The sequence below is a fragment of the Panthera pardus genome, unplaced genomic scaffold, assembly GCF_024362965.1.
Source record: "Panthera pardus isolate Hobbes unplaced genomic scaffold, ASM2436296v1 HiC_scaffold_27, whole genome shotgun sequence".
Classification (NCBI taxonomy): domain Eukaryota; kingdom Metazoa; phylum Chordata; class Mammalia; order Carnivora; family Felidae; genus Panthera; species Panthera pardus.
This window is the reverse complement of record NW_026526843.1, coordinates 68,428,455-68,441,521: the sequence shown is the minus strand read 5'-3', so window position 1 is coordinate 68,441,521 and position 13,067 is coordinate 68,428,455. Positions and strand designations below refer to the sequence as shown.

General features: G+C 36.0%; 1 protein-coding gene across 2 annotated transcripts in view; it reads right to left on the bottom strand.

Moving 5' to 3' along the window:
- Window positions 1–13,067, bottom strand: part of TEX11 (testis expressed 11) — a 246,857-nt gene that overhangs the window by 207,636 nt on the left and 26,154 nt on the right. For both annotated transcript variants that reach the window (XM_019428651.2, XM_019428652.2), the window contains exons 6-7: window positions 8,198–8,278; window positions 7,990–8,109 (exon numbers count right to left, since the gene is read on the bottom strand). In XM_019428651.2, coding sequence (XP_019284196.1) covers window positions 7,990–8,109; window positions 8,198–8,278 — 201 coding nt within the window. The remainder of the gene's footprint in view (window positions 1–7,989; window positions 8,110–8,197; window positions 8,279–13,067) is intronic.

The window sequence follows — 13,067 nt, the reverse complement described above, 5'->3', positions numbered from 1 at the left end:
CACACAGAATGGGAGAAGGTATTTGCAAATGACATATTAAATAAAGGGTTAGTATCCAAAATCTACAAAGAACTTATCAAACTCAACACCCAAAAAACAAATAATCCAGTCAAGAAATGGGCAAAAGACATGAATCGACACTTCTCAAAAGAAGACATCCAGATGGCCAACTGACACATGAAAAAATGCTCGACATCACTCATCATCAGGGAAATACAAATCAAAACCACAATGAGATACCACCTTACACCTGTCAGAATGGCTAACATTAACAACTCAGGCAACAACAGATGTTGGCAAGGATGCAGAGAAAGAGCATCTCTTTTGCATTGGTGGTGGGAATGCAAGCTGGTGCAGCCACTCTGGAAAACAGTATGGAGGTTCCTCAAAAAAGTAAAAATAGAACTACCCTACTACCCAGCAATGGCACTACTAGGCATTTATCCAAGGGATATAGGTATGCTGTTTCGAAGGGACACATGCACCCCCATGTTTGTAGCAGCACTATCAACAATAGCCAAAGTATGGAAAGAGCCCAAATGTCCATCGATGGATGAATGGATAAGGAAGATGTGGTATATATATATACAATGGAGTATTACTCAGCAATCAAAAAGAATGAAATCTTGCCATTTGCAACTACATGGATGGAACTGGAGGGTATTACGCTAAGTGAAATTAGTCAGTCAGAGAAAGACAAAAATCATATGACTTCACTTATATGAGGACTTTAAGAGACAAAACAGATGAACATAAGGCAAGGGAAACAAAAATAATATAAAAACAGGGAGGGGAACAAAACAGAAGAGTCTCATAATATGGAGAACAAACTGAGGGTTACTGGAGGGGTTGTGGGAGTGGGGATGGGATAAATGGGTAAGGGCCACTAAGGAATATACTCCTAAAATCATTGTTGCACTATATGCTAACTAATTTGGATATAAATTTTTAAAAAATTAAATTAAATTTAAAAAAAACTTTGTACAGATATTTTAATGGCTGAAATATCCTTCAAATATAGATGTGCTATAATTACCTGTGATAGTAATTTGACTTTGTAAAATGCTTACATTTTTGGCCTATTATAAATAAAAAAATGATGAATACAAAAAATAATAAAAAAATAAAATTTATGTGTAAAGGCAAAGGAATTAGACTAGAATTAAACAATTCTGATAAACAATAAAATTGAAAGAATCTCCGTACTAAACTTTAAAACTTGATAGCCACAACAATCAAAACTATTTGGTATTGAAAGAATAGATCCATAGATTTAAAAGAGATCCCAGAAATAGATACACCCAGATAAATAAGTGTGGTGAATTGATATTTAACAAATGTGCAAAGAAATTCAGTAGTGGAAGGATAGTCTTTTCAACTAATGGTGCTGGAGCAATTAGATATCCATAAACAACGACAACAAAAAGAGTTAATCTAAGCCTCACTCCTTATAAAAAAAAAAGTAACTCAAAATCAATCATAGATTTAAATGGAAAAGGTAAAGCTATAGAACTTTTTTTAAGGTAGTTTTTCTATTTTTTTAAAGTTTATTTATTGAGAGAGAGAGAGAGAGAGAGAGAGCATGGGAGGGGCAGACAGAGAGGGAGAGAAAGAGAGAAAATCCCAAGCAGGATCTGCACTGGCAACACAGAGCCTGACGTGAGGCTGGAACCCACAAACCGTGAGATCATGACCTAAGCCAAAACCAAGAGTCAGACACTTAACCAACTGAGTCACCCAGGTGCCCCAAAGCTATAGACTTTTAGAAAAAAACAGAGGAGAAAATCTTTCAGATCTAGAGCTTGGTGAAGGCTTTTGAGACAGAATACCAGAAGCACAATCCATTGTAAAAAATCAACTAAACTTTATCAAAATTAAATACTTTTGCTCTGCAACCCTATTAAAAGGATGAAAAGACAAGCTGCAGACTAGAAAATATTTATAAATACATATACAACAAAGGACTCAAATGTAGAATATATAATTCTCAAAATTCAACAATAAAAAAATCAAATAATCCAATTAGAAAATGGATAAGAAGCATGAACCTACATTTCACTTAAGAGAATATACAGATAGCAAATAGGTACATGAAAAAATATTCAACATTATTCATTAGGGAACTACAAATTAAACCATGATGAAATATCACTAGACATCTAATGGAATAAGTAATATAATTAGTCACAATACCAAATGCTGGCAAGCATGCAGAAAATGGGATCTTCCATATATTGCTCATGGGTTTAAAATGGCACAGCGATTCAGGGCACCTGAGTGGCTCAGTCAGTTGAGCGACCGACCTCTACTCAGGTCAGAATCTTGCGGTTCATTGAGTCCTGCGTCGGACTCTGCTGACAGCTTAGAGCATGCAGCCTGCTTCAGATCCTCTGTCTTCCTTTCTTGCTGCCCCTCTCCCCCACTTTCGTGCTCTCTCTCTCTCTCTCTCTCAAAAATAAACAAACATTAAAAAAATAAATTAAATTAAATTAAATTAAATTAAATTAAATTAAATTAAATGGCACAGCCATGCTAGAAAATAGTTTGGTCCTTTCTTAAAAAACAAACTAATAAACATACACTAACAATTCAACCGAGCAATTGCAATGCTGGGCATTCATCCCATAGAATTGAAAATTTACATCCACATACAAACCTCTACACAAATGTTCTGACCGACTTTATTTATAATAGCCAAAAACTGGAGAAACCCAAATGCCTTCCATACTGAATGGCTAGACAAACTGTGGTACATCCATACCGTAGAATACTACTTACAAATAAAGAACAAAACTTTTTTAATGTTTATTTATTTTTGAGGGAGAGAGAGAGACAGAGTGTGAATAGGGGAGGGGCATAGAGAGAGGAAGACAATTCCAAGCAGGTTCCAGGCTTTGAGCTGTCAGCACAGAGCCCAATGTGGGGCTTGAACTCATGAGCCACAAGATCATGACCTGAGCTGATGTTGGACACTTAACCAACTGAGCCACTCAAGTACCCCTAAAGAACAAACTATTGATACACAAAACTTGGATGGATGTCAAATAAATCATGCTAACTTTTAAAAGAGCAATATCAAAAGGTTACATACTATATGATTCTATTTATATAATCCCAACTGACAAAATTTTAGAATATTAATATTCTATGATATTAATACAGAGAATTAGCTACTGGGAGAGAGAATATTATTTGATGGGATTTGGGAATGGGGGAATGGACATGGTATAACTACAAAGAGGAAACACAAGGGATCTTTGTGGTGATGGAATTGTGCTAGATCTTGATTGTGCTGTTGGTGGTTATATGAATCTATCCATGTGATAAAACTGTATAGAACTACAGACACACATAGAAGTTTATCATGTAACACTGGTGAAATATGAATATGGCCTATGGATTGTAATAATGCCAATTTCCTGGTTTTATAATGCACTATATTTACATAAGACATTACCACTGAGGAAAACTGGGTGAAAGGTACACCAGAATTCTCCTTACTATTTTTGCAACTTCCTGTGAATCTAAAATTATTTCAAAGTAAAAAAAAAATTTAGGGGCGCCTGGGTGGTTCAGTCAGTTTAAGCATCTGACTCTTGATTTCAGCTGAGGTCATGATCTCACAGTTGGTGAGTTCAAGCCCCACAATCAGGCTCTGTGCTGACAGCATGGAGGCTGCTTGGGATTCTCTCTCTCCCTCTCTCTCTGCCCCTCCACTGCTCACTCTCTCTCTCAAAATAAATTAAAAAATTTTTTAAAAAGAAAGGTCTTTTAAGAAAAAAATTTTTTAATCACATTAGTTAATATCATCAATTTCATCAGAAAAGTTTAAGTATCTGGAAGCTGTCAAATTCATGATGGAGATAGAAGTTTTCCAAAATTCTAACTTTTACTTAAAAGCTTAAATTTTATCCCCATCAACAAGTACTGTCGGTTGCTTTCCTTGAAGTCACATTCTCACTTTATTCATTTTAATGAAAATACATGCTGGAGCGCCTGGGTGGCTCAGTTGGTTAAGCGTCTGACTTCGGCTCAGATCATGATCTCGTGGTTTGTGAGTTCGAGCCCTGTGTCAGGCTCTGTGCTGACAACTTGCTCAGAGCCTGGAGCCTGCTCTGGATTCTATCTCCCTTTCTCTCTGCCCCTGCCCCGCTCACACTCTATCTCTTTCTCTCTCAAAAATAAACATTAAAAAAAATTTTTAATGAAAATTTATACCAAATACCCAAATCTGAATGAACACAATTTATCTATCAGTCACTCTTTCCAGTAAAAACAGTGATATGTGAAAACAGAAGTAGCTAATTCAGCTCACTCGAAGCAGGGCTCATGCTCACCCAAAGTGGGGCTTGTGCTCACCTGAAGCAGGGCTCGAGCTCACCCGATGTGGGACTCGAACTCACAAAGTCAGATGCTTAATGACTGAGCCACCCAGGTGCCCAAGAGAGACAATCTCAAGCAGGTTCCATGTCCAGCTGGAGCCCAACACAGGGCTTAATCCCACAATGCTGGGATCACGAACTGAGTCAAAATCAAGAGTCAGACACTCAACTGACTGAGACATCCAGGCACCCCATTACTACTTTTTTAACTAGTAGAGAGAGACAGTAGACCACAGCCCTTGGTATAATAGAGAAACTGGGCTTTCCACTTGCTTTGCATTGTCAGGGTACCCTCCATCAGTTTTTATGGATAAACTCATGTTTCCTATATCCATGTGACCCTGCCAGAGTCTACAAGTGGTCTTACCCTAGTAAAGGGGGGAAGGGAACAGAAGCAAAACAGACATATAGATCAATGAAAAGTAATCAAGAGTCCAGAAATAAACCCTCAGATTTATGATCAATTGATTTTTGACAAGGGTGCCAAGATCATTCAATAGGGAAAGAATAGTCTTTTCAACAAATGGGGCTGGGACAACTGGATGATTTCACTCATATGTGGAATTTAAGAAACAAAACAGATGAACATATGAAAAGGGGAAAAAAAGAGAGGGAAACAAACCATAAAAGACTCTTTATGATAGAAAACAAACTGAGGATTGATGGAAGGTAGTATGTGGGGTATGGGCTAAATGTGTGATGGGTATTAAGGAGGACACTTATTGTGTTGAGCATTGGGTGTTACATATAAGCGATGAATCACTACTACTAAATTCTATACCTGTAAACAATATTACACTATATGTTAACTAACTAGAATTTAAATAAAAAATTTATAAAGAAAAAAAGGAATTTAAAAGCATCCTCCCTTGTTACATTTATATCACATAAAAGAACATGTGAGTTAAAAATGTTAGTTCCATTAATTAAAATACATATGCAATACTATAATTTGCATATTTTCTTTACCTGTGTTTTACACCTTTTTTATGGATAGCTTCTTCTGTATCTACTTTATAGCATATATTCCATTATACCACAGTAATTGAATAACAGATATGACTAAAATCCCTACCAGTTTATCTTGACCCCTATGATGATGCAATTATCTCAAGAGCTTCTCACTATAATCATGGCAAAGTCCTGTTGAAATGAAAAATTATGTCCAATCCAAATGAAAAACTTTGTGTAAAATAAAGTTGAATATATCTTATAACAAATGTTAAACTTTTACATGTGAATGGTTTTCCCCAAGAACATACAAAAGTTAATAAAATCCTCTTACTTTTCACATTAAAAAAATTTTACTTTTAAGTAATCTTTCCTCCCAACATGGGGCTTGAGCTTACAACCCTGAGATCAAGATTCGCATGTTTCACTGACTGAACCAGCCAGGCATCCCTATTAACTCTTCTTTAAATATTTGGTAGAATTCCCCTGTGAAGCCATCTGGCCCTGGACTTTCGTTTGTTGGGAGGTTTTTGACTACTGATTCAATTTCTTTGCTGGTTATCGGTGTGTTCAATTTTTCTATTTTTCCTGTTTTGGTTTTGGTAGCTTATATGTTTCTAGCAATATATCCATTTCTTCCAGATTGTCCAATTTGTTGGCACATAGTTTTTCATAATATTCTCTCATAATTGTATTTTTGTGGTGTTGGTTTTCTTTCGTGGTTTTATTTGGGCCATTTTTATTATTTTTAAAAATTATTTTTTTTATCATTTTTTGTTTATTTATTTTGAGAGAGAGAGCACAAGTGGGGAAGGGGCAGAGAGAGAGGGAGAGAGAGAGAATCCCAAGCAGGCTCCACAAAACCAGCACAGAGCCCAAGGCAGGGCTCAAACTCACTGAGAGATCATGATCTGCACCGAAGGATACTTAACCGACTGAGCCACCCAGACACCCCTGGGTCCTTTTCTTTTTGATAAGTCTGGCTAGAGGTTTATCAATTTTATTAATTTTTTTCAAAGAATCAGCTCCTGGTTTCATTGATCAGTTCTATTTGTTTTAGTTTCTAAATCATTCATTTCTGCTCTAATCTTTTTTTAAAAAATTTTAAATGTTTATTTTGAGGAAGATAGACAGAGTATGAGCAGGGGAAGGGCAGAGAAAGAGGGAGACACAGAATCTGGGCTATCGGAGCTATCAGCACAGAGCCGGACAGGGGCTCAAACCCACTAATCGTGAGATCATGACCTCAGCCGAAGTCAGATGCTTAACAAGACTGAGCCACCCAGGCGCCCCAATTTCTTTCTTTTTTTTTTTTTTCAATATATGAAGTTTATTGTCAAATTGGTTTCCCTATAACACCCAGTGCTCATCCCAAAAGGTGCCCTCTTCAATACCCATCACCCACCCTCCCCTCCCTCCCACCCCTCATCAACCCTCAGTTTGTTCTCAGTTTTTAAGAGTCTCTTATACTTTGGCTCTCTCCCACTCTAATCTCCTTTTTTTTTTTCCTTCCCCTCCCCCATGGGTTTCTGTTAAGTTTCTCAGGATCCACATAAGAGTGAAAACATATGGGGCGCCTGGATGGCTCAGTCGGTTGAGCGCCGACTTCGGCTCAGGTCACGATCTCGTGGTCCGTGAGTTCGAGCCCCACATCGGGCCCCTGTGCTGACAGCTCAGAGCCCGGAGCCTGTTTCAGATTCTGTGTCTCCCTCTCTCTGACCCTCCCCCATTCATGCTCTGTCTCTCTCTGTCTCAAAAATAAATAAACGTTAAAAAAAAAATTAAAAAAAAAAAAAAGAGTGAAAACATATGGTATCTGTCTTTCTCTGTATGGCTTATTTCACTTAGCATAACACTCTCCAGTTCCATCCATGTTGCTACAAACAGGCGCCCCAACTTCTGCTCTAATCTTTATTATTTCCTTCCCTCTGCTGGCTTGATTGTGGTAAAGGTTGCATAATTCTATGAATATACTTAATCACTGAATTGTACATTTTAAATGTGTGAATTTTGTAGTATATGAATTATATCTCAATAAAGATGTTAAAAAAATAAAAATAAGTGGATTATACTAGATGATTTTTAAAGTCTCTTTCATTTCTAGAATTACATAATTACAGACAGCAAACTCATCATGGCTTACATTTTGTCAACTAAAAATGCATACCTAACTGCATGGTGACAAAGGAGGAAATCCACAAGCCAAACAGAGGTAATATACAACTTTAAACACTGATAACAGCAGACTTTCAGAAAACATCAGCAAACAACCCAGAACAATTGCAAATGAGAAGACTCTTTTCAGGCAATTAATTTTTAGGCAGACTGTGAAGGTAACAGAGAGTCACAAACAGACAGGTATTTCAAGTACAGGCTACTGCCATAAATAAATGATGGATATTACATGCAATGATTGAAAACGATGTTTAGTTATATATCAGCCTTTCTAACTTCAACCACCCCCACACAGATACCAATCACCATTAATAATGTTACCTTCAGATATAAAACAGAGATAAAATAAAAGGTCAAATATAATATCCTATATAAAAATCCAATGACACCTGACTTTCTTCTAATAAGTTATATCTCATCACTTTTGCATTTATATATACAAAATGCGCCACTATAAGACTGTAGTGACTATGATACTTACCGCCTCTGCTTGGTAAGAAACCACTTTGAAAAGGTCCCTCTCCATAGCACTCTTCTGCAAAGTTATGTAGGCCTCAGTGGAGGCTCTCTGCATTAATTTGCAATATAACTGCTCTAGACCCTGAAAAATAAAATCACAATACAATGTCATGACAAGAATAACCACAACTGTTACTAATAATGGCCACAGCTAAAAATCAGTAACTTACAACCATGGCAGCTTGAAAAAATCCATCAGCCATCATAGCATTTCCAACATCCACCCACCCTTTTCCTGTTTTCATATTCATCTGGAAGAGAGAAGTAAGAAAATAATTTTTAAAATTCGCAACTTCTCCAAACTGGTTGAGGAAGGTAGTAGATAAAATATTTAATCGTCTGTCCATATTCAGTAGTGTAATCCACAAAAATAAAGTAACAGCATTTATTATAGTTCTATGTTCTGCTTTGAACTCCATAATTTAATAGAAATGGTCTCAAGAAAAGCAATAATAAAAAATTAATAATTTGAAAACACATCTTCTAAGAAATATTAAAAGAAAACATTGGGATAACTTAGGAGCAGACATTTCTGAAAAATTAATGTTTCACATACTTGAAGAAAGTTATATGATAAGCATTAGAATGTAAGTCAACACATCTCAGTTCCAGTTCTTAATTATATCTCTAATAAAATTTTTACTAATCCAACAATGTTTATTAAGTATCCTTTACAAGCCAGGCACACTAAAGAAGCTCACAATATCATAACTAACAGACATCTAAATAGTTGATGTATAATATGGAAAAATGCTATGGAAGCAAACAAGAACTGAATCAAGATGGAGGATTGAGCAAACACTGCAGCCCTACCCCTTCTACCACAAATCCCTAGAAATGATGTGTATGTGTATATAAAATATATATAATAGATATACTATACATTTTCCTATATATTTATATATAGGACATAAGTACACTATAAACTTTAGTATAAATTTTTATATACTATAAATCCCTAGATTACATATGTCATATCATATATTTGTAATGATAAATATAATCTCTAGGGATACACCCTAGAAATAAGAGAAAATATATTTTTTTCTTATTCAATAAGAGTCCTGGAAAATAAGTGGCATTTTCAGTTGACCTGAAATTATACGGAACCTCTGAAAAATAGCAAATGGGATGAAGCAAAAACCCACATACCAAAATGCATAAAAATGCAAAATGTGGAAACATCCTGGATGTAAACAGTAGTATCAGGCAGTTGGCTTCCCCACCAAGAAATATCTTCTCTCCTCCCCAGGAAGGAACAGTGAGTACAATCACATAGGCTGGAGAAAAATAGAGTTCCAGCAAAACATCCAGTCCTACTTCTCCATCAGTCACTGGATCAGGGTTATAATAAATAGCATGACTATTAAACTATCAAGGAATCTCAAATCAAATATGAGCAAGAATCATCAAACCCTTGAGGGAAACCAACCCCATGAAAGGACATCACACTCAACAAACAGAAGAATATCTGAAGAAATAGAATTAAGGGAACTAACAGATAGAAATAAGGCAATATCATTTTTTAAAGCTTTTTTAAATGTTTGTTTATTTGGGGAGAGAAAGGGAGAGAAAGGAGCAGAAAGATGGAGAAAAACCCAAGCAGGCTCTGTGCTGTCAGTGCAGAGCCCAATGCTTCAGAAGAAACCAAACCTACCCACACCTTGATCTTGAATGTCCAGCCTCCAGAATTGTGAAAAAATAAATGTGCATTGTTTAAGCCACTCAGTCTGTGTTATTTTGTTATGGAGGCCCTAGCAAACTAATATAGTGATACTAGCATATGATTAAAATATATAGAGGTAGGGGCACCTGGGTGGCTCAGTCGGTTAAGTGTCAGACTCTTGATTTCAGCTCAGATCATGATCTCACAGTTTGTGAGATCGAGCCCTGCGTCAGGCTCTGCACTAACAATGTAGAGCCTGTTTGGAATTCTCTCTCTCCCTCTCTGCTCCCCCTATCTCTCCCTCTCTCAAAAATAAGTAAATGAACTTTAAAAAAAATTTAAGAAAATAAAATATATTGAGGTAACCATGAGAAATGAAAACAGAAATGATTACAAGTAATAGCCTTAAAATAGGAAGAAAAAAAACCCATATGTACAAGGCAATTCATTAAAGCACTGAAATGTCCATGGAAGGAAGCTGGTTGAACACAATAAGGTACATGTACCAACCGAATACTATGTAGCTATAAAAAAAAAAAAAAAAAAGAGGAATATCTCTACATACTGCTATGGAATGATCTCTAGGCTATAATGTTAAATGAGGTAAAAAAAAAAAGTGGAGAAAAGTATATATATGGAATGCTACTTACTATTTATCTAAGAACCTTTGGGGGAGGGGAAAATTTTATTTTTATAAAACAAATGTTTGCTTTTATTTAAAAAACAAAAGGATAAACAATAAAATAAACAAAAATAGCTATCCACAGGGGAAGGGAGGGAACAGGGTGGAGAGGACACAAATGGAGGCTAGACTTAACTGAATATACTTCCCTTAGTAGATTCGACTTTGGAACCATGTAAATATTTGACACAATTATAAAAGAATATTCAATCAAAATGGCAGAAAAAAAGCAACAGCTAAAAAGCAAAAGCAAACAAAAATAAATGAATCTAAAAAAATTTTAAAAAATAATAAATAAATAAATAAATAAATGAATGAATCTAACTATGTATCGAGTCAATCTATAGTTTCATCACAGAAAATGAAATTATTTCAAGTACTTTTAAAACAATATTTCAATAATATTAAAACAATACTTTGACTATACACCCCTAGTGAAACAGATCCTAAGAATAAAAGCAGTGCAAAAAAATCTCTTGAACTATTTTTAGAAATCATTCTTTATTATCGACATTGCTATCTTATGAAACTATCATACATTTTTTGGATAAAACCAGTTATTCACTACATTAATGTTGTTAGGCACCAATATTGTCAGGACTAGGAAAAGAGACACAAATATAAAATTAAGAAGCTAAGTAAAATCCTATAATCCTAAATATCACTGGAAATATCACTATGAATTCATCATATATTTTCCCTTTCAAAAAATATGTATTTCATATCTATGTCCAGTAAAAAGGTCTAGGAACAATGACCAATGCAATAGCAATGAGCACTTGTAATTTCCAGATTGTGGTTTCTAAATAACATTCTCCACTAAAAGGAAACAGGGCTCCTTCAAAGAATGAATAATTTCTGCTCTAGGGCAAGAACTACACAAGATGAGCCTGGACATCTTGTCACATTAGAAATCAAATTTTAGGGAGCCTGGGTGGCTCAGTCGGGTAAGTGTCCGACGTCAGATCAGGTCATGATATCGCAGTTTGTGGGTTTGAGCCCCGCGACGGGCTCTGTGCTGACAGCTCAGAGCCTGGAGCCTGTTTCGGATTCTGTGTCTCCCTCTCTCTCTGCCCCTCTCTGACTCGTGCTCTGTCACTCTCTCAAAAATAAATAAAAATTTTTTAAAAAGAAATCAAATTTTATGTGATTATTATTTCAGTTTTACTATTAAAGATTACTGGAGTAGTGTCAAAAGGCTTCAGAATCACTTCCAGAGGCTCCTTCTGGCCAAAGATAGGTGCTTCAATAAGAATAATTACAATGGATTTAAATGCATTAAAAATGTTAAAAATCCATGAGTTCACAACGAAACTTTTAAAAAATCTATGTGAGTATCATTTAAGGATGTTAGAGAAAATAAGTCATTGTTCTGAAAACTGCTAAATAAAGGGAAAGAGTCAAGACCGCCCTTTCTTATAAAGGTATACTTCAAGGTAGCCAAATAGTTGATGAGGGAAAGTTTCTCTCTATTCCAGTAAATAAACAAAGAAGGAATATAGAAGTAGAATATGCAAACACCTACAGAAATAATGGATCTAAGGACAATAATCATCAAAGGGCACTAACACAAAAGAGACAAACAGACATTGGTGCTTCCTGATGGAAGTACACCATATTGCCTATGAATTATTCTTGACAAAAATCAAACCTGAATCAGATCAAGTTTCTAAATCCACCTGCCAGTTTACAGGAAAAACAGGGAACAGAGGACTATATTAAATGACACCATAAGGATACAGTCATCGGAATCCAGAATTTAGGAAACTCTATAGTACCAACAATCTCGTTTCTTCAACAAATAAATTTTTCAACAGATTAAAAACAGGAGGGGAAACATGTAGATTAAAAGAGACATATTAACAAAACACAAGATGTGGACTTTCTTTAATTCTGGTTCTAAGAAAACAACGGGAAAGAGGGAGAGAAAGAAGTGAGCAAGAACAAATGAGAAAGTAAGAATGTGGGAACATACAGCCAGAAGGGGAAGACTGGATATTTGATTATTTTAGGAAATCTTTGTTAAATTTTAGCAGGTGTGATAATGGGCATTGGGTTTCTCTGAATAAAAAAGACACCTTAGGGGCTCCTGGGTGGCTCAGTTGGTTGAGCGTCCGACTTCAGCTCAGGTCATGATCTCATGGCTTGTGAGTTCGAGCCCTGCGGCAGGCTCTGTGCTGACAGCTCAGAGCCTGGAGCCTGCTTCAGATTCTGTGTCTCCCTCTCTCTCTGCCCTACCCCTGCTCACACTCTTTCTCTCTCAAAAATAATAAATAAACATTAAAAAAATGTTTTAAAAAGACACCTTAGGGGCACCTGGGTAGCTCAGTCGGTTAAGCATCTGACTTTGGGTCAGGTCATGATCTCACGATTCGCAAGTTCAAGGCCCACATAGGGCTCTGTGCTGAAAGCTCAGAGCCTGGAGCCTTCTTTGGATTCTGTGTCTCCCTCTCTCTCTGCCCCTCCCCTCATACTCTCTGTCAAAAATAAAAATAAAACATTAAAAAAAATTTTTAAAGACATCTTGTCATTTAGAGACACATATTGAAATATTTATGAACAAAGTGATGTATTTTGGATTTGTTTCAAAATAATCCACAGGGCCAGGGATTTGCTGTTGGAGAAGATATAGAAAAAATGAGTGGTCAGGAATTGGAGGTTATTCTAGCTGAGCGATGGGTAAATGGGGGAA